Source organism: Acanthochromis polyacanthus, chromosome 5 (assembly GCF_021347895.1).
Source record: "Acanthochromis polyacanthus isolate Apoly-LR-REF ecotype Palm Island chromosome 5, KAUST_Apoly_ChrSc, whole genome shotgun sequence".
NCBI lineage: Eukaryota > Metazoa > Chordata > Actinopteri > Pomacentridae > Acanthochromis > Acanthochromis polyacanthus.
The window spans coordinates 13,480,032-13,490,542 of record NC_067117.1 but is presented as its reverse complement, the minus strand read 5'-3'; the positions used below and the strand labels follow the sequence as shown (position 1 = coordinate 13,490,542).

The window sequence follows — 10,511 nt, the reverse complement described above, 5'->3', positions numbered from 1 at the left end:
TATAAAATCCCTGCTTCAGAAATGTCTTTACCGAGTGACTGAGGTGACATTTATGGTATCTTGATAATTATAAAAACGTATTTTACTTAAGTGTCATTTTCGTTAATTACATTTTTTTCCAAGCATGATCATTTTTATTGTTTACTTTCTCCTCTAATCTATTTACTTATGTGTAATTTGTTATTACCAATTTGTAGTTTGTAGCTCCGGGACCAAAAACACACAAATTGCTGCAATACGAACACAATAAAAACACAACTCGAGATGAGGCTTCTGATTACATTTCTATATTGCTTTCATGAATCCAAACAAAAGAAGAACCACAACAGTGACATTTCTAGAGATGGAATCCGCTTTTAATGGCTATATATGCTGACATTCATTTCCTTTTCAATCACTCCCGTCATGACTACACTCGTAATTGGACATTAGACAAACAGAAAGTGAAGACGACACCACTGGTCACTGGGTGGATCGTGACCCGACGTGATGCTGACAGTTTGAAGGCGTCTATTGCTGAGAGAACGAACACACACAGTTCAACAAAATGCACCTTTTCCCTGATATGTGCACCTGCTCGCAGAGGACAAAAAGGTAAGGCACAACATGTTCACTTCACTCCTTTTCTTATATAAAAAAAAACAGAATAAAAAAACTCTAGAAACTAGTAAAACAAAAGGAGTGAGAACATTCGACTGTGTGTGAGTTTGTGTGTTTACTGGCACCGTGGCAAAGTCGTCACAACTCTGCACTGAACTCTCAGCAGGTCTCAATGATCCACGTGTTCTACAGTACCACAAAACCTCAATGATAATCAAGTACAGCTTAGGACAATTCTTAAAATCTCTTTAAGTCATTAGATTCTGTGTGTGTGTGTGTGTGTGTGTGTGTGTGTGTGTGTTTGTTCCTGGGATCGACAGCGAGGCGACGCTGAGCCTCCATCACAGGCTTGGTGCTGCCCAGTTCAGGAACTTCATTGCGAACTCAAATCCTAAGAAACAAGCCTGAAAGCAGAAGATCAAGAAACAAAACAGCTTAGTTTGTGTAAATGAGTGATGAAAGAAGTCACTGCTTTGGTTTTCTGTGATAAAACAATGTTTAAAGTCATTTTATCGCAGCAGATACACATAAATAATTAACATGCTCTTATTTTGTAAACATGTTTATTTCCACGAATTGCAGAGTTTGCCTTGAGTCTGATCAGTGTCAGTCTGTGGAAATTTACCTGCTATATATATCAAATACACAGGGTGTTCCAAAAAAAACTGACAGCATTTCATAGGCCAGTAATTTTGGCAATTCTTGTTGAAATAACCTCAAACTTTCACAGGATGTATAGAAACAGATCAAGATTTTATATTTAAAGTTTTATTCTTGTTCTGTTTTCAGGTTGAGCTGTGCCGTTCACTCCCAAAGAGAAGCCATACTGCATTTTGGAATGTGCTCACACACAGTCAGCCAAGACCGTGCAGCGTGACGTAGGCGGTGCACGTACTGAACACTGAACACTTATGAAATCTGTCCCATAATAAACTTATGATTTTCAACACCTAAATTGTTCAGTTTCACTGAGCTAGACTTAGTGCTTTTCAAGATAATTGCTTTTAAAATGTCAAATTTTTTGGGACACCCTGTATATCAAGGTCTTTAAAATAATTGATGTTCTACAGTAAGAATTGGAGATTTTGTGGGGAACAGTTATTTCCTTTCTTGGTGAGATACAAGAGAACTCTGATACTCATCAGACATTTGCTTATCATGGACGAGGAAGCATTTTGTCACAATCTCCTGTAAAACTGCAAACTGTCCCAGATTTTACTATTTTACAGATTAACCTGAAGAGGTATGATGTGTTTGTTTGAAAAAAAAAAAAAGCCATGCTAGCTTCTACTTGTTAGAAAATAGCACAACATGAAGAATAACAAAAGTCATATCAGCTTGAGTGGAAAAGGAAACATGCAGAAATTGTTGAGATGGGAGAGAAGAAAATGCATCTTAATGTTTCAGTGAATAAAATGACTGTACTCTAAGCTTTGGCTCCTTTCAGTTTTAAAAATCTAAGCTTTATTTCATGCATTTTAAATGTTCCTTTAAAACAAATTAAACCTGCAGTCAGACTTTTTGTCTCCCCCTTCTGGCAGCGACAGTAATTCACATAAACACTGTTACCACTGCTATTTTTTAGACTCTTTCCTCTGAATTGTTTTTTTTTTTTTTTTATCTGAAAAATCTGAAACTTTTCTTGAACTCTTCCAAGGTTGTTTTTTTTTGCATCATACTCCTAGAAGGTGTAGCCTCTGTCTGGTCTGGATTTTAAACTCCAAGATACTGTGAAACACAAAGACATTAACCTGCTGCTGGTTCATTTAACGAGGGTTTGAATGTAACAAAACTTCCCTCCCTTATATGGTAAAGTGCTGCAATTCTTAACATCAAATATCACATCTGGAAGACACACTCATGACTAAATCTCTTTATCGCTCTAATTTTTCAAACTGCTACGTGTCCAAATCTACCATCCAGCTCATCCAGAGTTAAAGAGGGCTGCAACTGATTATTATTTTCATTGAAGATTAAACTATATTATTAGATTATTACTTCACTTAATCAAGGAGTTGTTAAGCCTTTAAAATGTGAGAAAATGTTGAAAAATATTCATCAGTCTTTCAGTTTACAGTCAAAGAGAAGTAAAAAATAAATTAGAATTTATGAAGCAGAGAATTTACTTTTTCCTTAAAAAAAAAAAAATCACTCCAACCAGTTAATTGATCCTCGGAGTTGTTGATGACTGATTTTATAGCTCACAGTTAATGTCAGTAATTGCAGGTCCATTAGAAAGCTGGATACTACGTGAATCACACTCACTGCGTTTGCGGGAAAAGCTCTAAGCATGACGGCGTTGAAGCCTTTATACAGGGAGCCCACGCCCTCCTCTCTGATCAGCTCCCGCAGAACGTCCCGGAAACCGTTGGGATATTTTCCTTCAGGAGCTGAGAGAAAGATGCAGCATTAAGACGCATTTTCACAAGACAAACCTGCCTGGGAAAGAAAAGCGGATCTTTAACAACATGAAGAAAAACAAGAAAAGACAAGAGCAGAAAGTCAAAACCAGCAGAACTTTGTTTTATTCTTGGAAATGTTTCTCTTGACTAGTGTGAACACCTGGAAACTTTAATTTCTCAAGTTGCTATTGATTAGTGTGCTGCATTTTTCTACTAGTGCAGCATTATTTAACCTTTGTGTTGTCCTGCGGGTCAAAATTGACCTGGTTTTAAGTTTGAAAATGTGGAAAATATATATATTTTCACAGTGAAACTTCTGATGTCCACATTTTCAACACTTCTGGGAAATCTTTGAACATTTTTTGATGGGAAAAAAATGTTTAAAAAAAAAGTTTCTTAAGAACATTCACATAAAAATCAACCAAAATCCAGCGAATTTCGCTGGATTTTGGTTGATTTTTATGTGAATGTTCTTAATGAAAATATTAGAAATTTCACTGATATATATTCAATCACTTTAGATATTTTTAGGATTTTTTTGGATGATTTTTACTCATTTTTTGAAAGTATTTACAAGAATTTTCTTGCCAAATTTGGGGGCTATTTTTAAATAAAACTTTTAAAGAACTACTGGAATTTTCTTCCTGAAGGTTTTGCAAATTTTCAGAAATTTGGGCAATTTTTTGCTGAATTTTTGGATTTTTTTCCAGACAAGGAAATAATATTTTTGGTTTCTGTAAATGAAGACAACAGGAGGGTTAAAATGCATTGTACACTATCTACCATTCCATATGTGTTTTGAATGCGTTTTTGTGGATTCTCATAATGTCTTTGGATGAAATAAGGAGAAGCGTTTTTCTAATTTTGTTGTCCATTTGTATCATGACAATAAAAGCTTTCTATTCCAATCCTTTAGCACTTCTAGACATCCCAGCACATGGATGATAGAAAATCTTTATTGATACTAAAGGGTAAACCTCTCACTGCCTATGTCAGTATCCTTTGCTGAGGTATGTACACGTCATGATATTTAACATCTACACCAGACAGGGTGAGGACTGAACCACTGTAACGCTGGACATACAGAGAACAGACACTGGTCATAAAATGAAGTTCAACACTTTTGTGTAAAAGCAAACCTGTTTGGAAACGAGACTTGAGTACGTCGGGTGGGATTGCGACGGCCCAGTTAAAGATTCCAGCCATTCCTCCAGCGAACAGCACACTGGGAACACTGAGCTCGTTGTGGCTGCGGGGAGAAGACAACAGTCCTGCTGCTGAGACGACTGTTTATAACGGACGGCTGTAAACGACGCGAGCAAGAACCAACATTCACCTTTTTCCTGCTGGGGTGAGGAGATTCTTTAACCACTCGTAAGACGTGAAGTACATCCCGCTGGCTGGAACGTCTGAGTTACAAAAAAAAATAAATCAGTGAGTGGAGCTGCAACATATAGTTTTCCAGAATAGTCTACAAAAAATGAAATATGGTTTTATATAATTTAATGGAGACACTTCTATGTAAACATACATTTATTTCACTTCTACTGACAGATAAATAATGGGATGTTTTGTCTTTAGAAAAACACATTAAAAAGATTCTATAATAATGAGCTACAGGTGATGGTCATGACAATATCTTTGAAGCACCTGATAAAAGTAAAGGAGCTCCACTAAGCTGCACACTGGGGATTAATAAACCTGCAGTAATATGACCAAGTTCTGTTTGACTGACTACAGCTGAGATCGAGTTTCCTACAACTTTGGTGAACTCCTGAAGGACAGTTTCAGTCGATAATCCTCTTTTTTTTTTTTAATTCTTCTTCCTGCATAGAATCAAAACCCTGCATCGAATTTACCCACGATACCTTTCAACTGTTCATAGTTTCTGATGTGTTGTGTTGCAGCGGCTGATGTAGTTACAACTCTACAATTTCATTTAGAAGATGCTTTCATCTAAAGCGGCGTACGTCTGAGAGTAGACAAATAGCCTCGAGCTTTTAGCCTCAAACAGACCAGAGGATCTCTATGAGGTCCCACAAGCTTGTTTCTTTCTTTCTCCACAACAATAGATTTTAAAAAAAGTTCTAATTTGCCGTTTTCAGCCCAGATCAACACTGACTCAAGGGAAATCACTTTTATCATGCAATATCACGTAGCAACTGTTTATAATTCATAAGATCTGTACCTGAAAATGCTAAGAGCTGTGAGAGGACATATGATGTCACTTCGTGATACAGAAATATAATTAAATTGAATTTATGAAACATCACACTGGAAATGCAACTTTATCACATATAGAACCCTTCAAAAGCATGTCACCAGTACAGGGAAATGGAAAGTTTTGTAGTTCTGTGCCAATAACTGTAGACTGATTGGTTCAGTACCGTTAACATGTATGTGGAAGTGACTGTATGAACATAAATGTATATATTACATACGCAGAAATTTATACACTATTTTCCTAGAAAGAGCACAAAAAAACTTTTGATGATTGTCTTTGCCTTCTTCTTTTTGTCCAATGGTGGCAAAATATCAGTTTCATTCTCCTGTCTGTGATACTTTTGGAGGACAGTGTACGCAGCAAAACTCTCCCAGATCTCTAAACAGACTCCATCATGTTGAATTTGGTTTAGTTTGTCTTTAAAGGAAAGAGTAGAATGAATTTGTGACATGAGGACGCAGAGATGACAAAAATGTGCCAAGCGAAGGCAGCGTATTAACAGTGCAAGATTTAAAATACATAAAAAACAAGGTTGGAAAATGTTTTATGAGGATGAAAATACATTAAACATGTTTGTTCAAGCTAAAGGTTCGATGAGTAAGACTGAATGTAAACTGAAACTTTGTGTTTAGAAGAAAGCTCCAGAGGGCAGCTTTAGGAGCTGAAGTAGTTTTTCCCAAAGTGTTCTTGTTATTTGATCTACTCACTACAAATGTCCTGAACAAACTGAACACATTCTAACGGATATAAAAGATATTAAAGAAATGAAAAGAAGCACCTCTCATGAGGGTGAGAGCTGTGCCTTTGTAGATCCCTCTGATCCCAGACTGTCTGTACAGCTGCTTCACACAGTCCATCGGTCCTGCATACTTCACCTCTCCTGTGGTTGCCTGAATCTACAATCACACACGCATCACATGCATTTTACTTTATACCAGGTCTGATGAAATAGCACATATCTGCTGTTATTTGGAAGAAAAATTATGCATATTAAGGATTAGAAAATCGATTTTTTTAACTGTTACTGTTCAGAATTTCCCTGCTTTGTTAGATTCCACAAAATGTGCAGCAAAAATCACTGAAATAAAAATAGTAATTTCAATGTTAGCCGTAAAAACTCTAAACAGTGTCCACATCAGAAATCTGTATTTTTATTTAATGCTAATTCGTTCTTGCTCATTGTGTGCAATATTGCACTCCTTTGCTGTATTTTAATCAGCTTAAAATATCATTATTCCACAGATATTTGCCAAAAATCTCACAGTTTTACAGGTTTTGAGTATTCTACCTTTTTGACCCCATTTATTCTGGAACATTTGCTGCCAGTTTTTCTCCCATTTTTCTTTTCCTTTCCACTGTACTGCAATTTCAGGATGTGGAGTCAACTGACTAGATCCTGGATATCTGCACACAGTGATCTCTGACCTGCAGGAGACATTTGATTCGCTCTCCAGGAGCCATGATGGCCGTGGTGAAGACACCGGACAACATCCCAGCAGCAAACAGCTGTGGATACCTGCAGGAGATGAGGGAAAGAGGCTGAGGCACAGACAAGCCATGATGATCGATGATCGCTATGGTGAAGCAGCACTGCGACCACCTACGACAGAGCAATCACCTACGTAAGGATATCATCAGGAGTTCTCTGTTGTAGCTTCTTGCCCAGCCCGAATCCAAAGAAACAGACGGCAAACATTGGTGTAACTCCGATTATTGGTGCTGCCATTCCTTTGTAGAGTCCTTTCACTCCCTGCAAAGGAAGAACACGAGGAAGAAAAGATCAGGGGGAGGAAGGAAAGAAACTCAGCGAATGTCAACATTTACAGCGACGTCACCTCTTTGGCTAAAGTCTTTTTAAAGCAGTCGATGGTTCCGGAGTACAGGAGGCTCTCTCCTGGTTTGGGTTTGGGTTGAGTCTGTAAACGCACCTGAAAGAAAAAGAGGATGCAGTCTGGTCAGTTTTACCCGACACACAAATTAACAACACAAAAGCAACCTCTAACTATGAATGATTAACTGCTTTTCACAATTTGACGCACAGCGTCCTGATCTCAACATGAACTCCAGTCACATCTATGTATATCACAAATCATATTGCTGATATTGTGGCTGAAGAAGACTGGAAGCTGATGGAGCAAATTTCACAGTGATTCAGTGATGTTTATCCAGTGCGGGACAACACATTTAGATGCAGCTGTTCATTAAATACCTTCATAATTACATTTCTGATAAAGTTTTGTCATTTTTCCTCCCTTTTATCCCTGTTTCTATCACCACAGTCTAAACAATGTCGCACAGCGTTGTGATGTTTTGTTGTACCTCTTTTGTAAAACAATTATAAATACATTTAAAAGAAAAAAAATACCTTTAAATATTTTTGTGTTGTTTTGCACTTCCTACCACTGTTTTTGCAAATAAACTGTTTTATGCGTGATAATGTGTCTAGATGGTTTGATGTGATCAGTCAGTCATCAGAAAACTACAGGTTATTGGATAGTAAACTGAATATTCATGCAAAAGCTCTCATTTTAGCTTCTAAAACATGAGGTTTGCTGCTCCCAGAACTACATCGTTCTGGGAGATGAACAAACATAAACTCGGAACAGAAACACTACTTTCAAATGAATGCTAATGTTGCTGCCGGATGTTATGTCAGGGTTGTGTTTACAGCTTGCTTTTCTGGCCTTAAACAACAAAACAGAATTAGAGTCGAGCAGGACACTTACAACAGGTTAAAAATTAACTTGTTGACCCACAACTCTAAGGAGTGGAGTCCTGAAATTACCTCAGACACAGGTTTTGAATAACAAATTCTTAGTATTAGTTTACAAACCGTGTACCTGCAGTAAAGCTGACAGTGAGATCAGATATTTCACATAGTTTGTCTCTATTCAGGAGCACTGCATTAACAACTGTAGGTGTAATGAGGTGAAAACCTTCCTGCATTCAGGTGAAGTCTGTTCCTGAGCAGGAGGCCATAGCAGCAGCTGACTCATGCATCAGGCTGAATGTGGGTCAAAGGGCTGCAGATCTCAGAGCTGTGCAGAAACACCAACACATGATTTAAACACCGTGATACTGCTCACAGCTGACTCAGGCCCCCTTCATCAGCCACATACATGTTGTTGTTATCTGCTGTTTGTTGGCTCAGCTGATGGTCTGAGTGAATATAACGCAGTAACACACTGAGACACACAACGTGCATTAATTACTTTGATGGTGTCCAGCGGGTGTCCGGTGAAGACGAGACAAATTCCTCCAAAGCCTCCAGCGAAGAAGTTCTTCAGCGGGCTGATCGGCTGCGGCTGTTTGGACATTTTGACTTTCAGCTCTGCAGGAAGAAAAAAAACACGAGAGCAGCGAGTTAAAGAATTTGAGAGAGAAAAAAACTGAAGAAAACCCAGAAAAGCAGAACTAACATCTCACCTGTCCGCTCTTCCCCAGTGAGATATGTTGGTGTGCTACTGTCAGTCCGCTCTGCTGGACCTTTGCCCCACTTATTCACCCGGACCGCTCTCACTGCAACACAGCTACACTCCGGTACGTCTCTGTTTGAGGTCCGTGTGGAAACTTTTAAGTTAGTTTGAAGAAATTGTACCCAAAAATATTTATTTAACACTCTTTCTTTCTTTCTTTCTTTCTTTCTTTCTTTCTTTCTTTCTTTCTTTCTTTCTTTCTAATGGTGAAATGTGTTGATCAGTTAAGAAGCTAAAATTAGAAAATGTCAACTTCTTCTTTAAAAATGTACTCAAACTGAATAATGAATAGTGAGTGATAATAGTTGATGGTTAATTTAACAATTAATGATTAAGTGATTCATCACTGCAGCTCTATTATCAACACAGTGTTTTATTTGTCAGCCACGATAAACAGACTTATTCTTGAAGCTGTTTGTTCATTCAGTCAGAGACATGACAGAAACCACTTGATAGCATTTTAAATACTTAAAAGTCGATGTAATTATGAAGCAATTTTATCATTATCTTTCCAAATGACTTTGCAAATTCAGCTTTAATTTGCATTTTTAGGGTAAGTTCAATTATTTTTTCTATTTTTTAATCTATTACAGAAGTTTTATGCACATGCATATATATTTTAAAAATAGTATCTATCTATCTAACCCCCCGCGACCCTAGTGAGGATGAAGCGGTATATAGAGGATGGATGGATGGATGGATGGATGGATGGATCTATCTGTCTGTCTGTCTGTCTGTCTGTCTGTCTGTCTGTCTATCTATCTATCTATCTATCTATCTACTTGTTACATTCTGCTTGTTTCTATCTAAACAAATTCATAACACTTCTTCTTGCCCATGAGCCTGTGTCCACATGTAAAGTTTACCTTCATGTTTCTTTCATTCTGTTAAATGTGATCTTTTTGTAGTTTTATCTACATCACAAATAGATGCCCAGAATTTCATTAAAAACTTAATCTTATAAAGGAATAATATTAACTTTTTATTTATATGGCACTTTTGAAAACAAGTGTCCAAAGTGATTTGACACAGTAGCAGGTACCCTACTTAAGATTACCTAAAACAAAAAGACAATGGATGCAAACATTCAAAACACAGCATGTCAACAATAACAAATACAATTGAATTTAGCAAAAACAAGTAAACAAACAAACAAACAAACAAACAAAAAGCCCATTAATATTGAAATAACTGTTATTTATATAGCTTATATATTAAAACAGTCATTGAGCTGGAGGGCATTTAGGTAGAGATATAAGATTTACAGTATGAATTTAACTGTCAAGTTTGAATATTAAGCTGAAGACCCTACAGTATTATGCTTGTAATTTAGATTATGAATGAAGATTTTAAGACCCAACAAAATTGTACACAGAAAACCCACAGACTCTCTATAAGCAAGGAAATTGACTAGACTGGAGGAGACCTGCAGCAGAGCCAGGCTCAGGGAGGGCAATCATCTGCCTCGACCAGCTGGAGTGAGAGTAAATGGGAGACAGAAAGGGACAGGTGAGGAAAAAGACACAACAAACAGGAGAACATAAACACTGGACAAGTTGGTGGAACCAGTACCTGCAGATCAGACCTGTACAGGTCCAGCTTCGTGCAGAGCTACAGGAAAAGAAAGAACAAAACACAGAGAATGCAAAGCCTAAAAAACAATAAAGAGACTAAATCATATGAAACAAGTCTATAAAAATAGGTTTGAAGAAGTGATTCAAAAGATTTTCTCCTTAGGCAGGTTGTTCCAAATGGGAAACAAACAAAAACAAAGACTCTCAAGGACAGTGTCCTGAGGACAACAGTGAC

General features: G+C 37.4%; 1 protein-coding gene across 1 annotated transcript; it reads right to left on the bottom strand.

Annotated features, from left to right (window-relative positions):
- Positions 1 to 271: 271 nt before the first annotated feature.
- slc25a20 (solute carrier family 25 member 20) lies at positions 272 to 8,786 on the bottom strand. Its single transcript, XM_022193991.2, has 10 exons — positions 8,653 to 8,786; positions 8,439 to 8,557; positions 7,062 to 7,154; positions 6,849 to 6,976; positions 6,652 to 6,742; positions 6,005 to 6,122; positions 4,339 to 4,411; positions 4,142 to 4,251; positions 2,866 to 2,990; positions 272 to 1,004 (listed from the first exon to the last, which is right to left on the bottom strand). Exons 2-10 carry the CDS (start codon positions 8,541 to 8,543, stop codon positions 942 to 944), a joined length of 906 nt encoding a protein of 301 aa, XP_022049683.1. The 5' UTR covers positions 8,544 to 8,557; positions 8,653 to 8,786; the 3' UTR covers positions 272 to 941.
- Between the last annotated feature and the right edge of the window lie 1,725 nt (positions 8,787 to 10,511).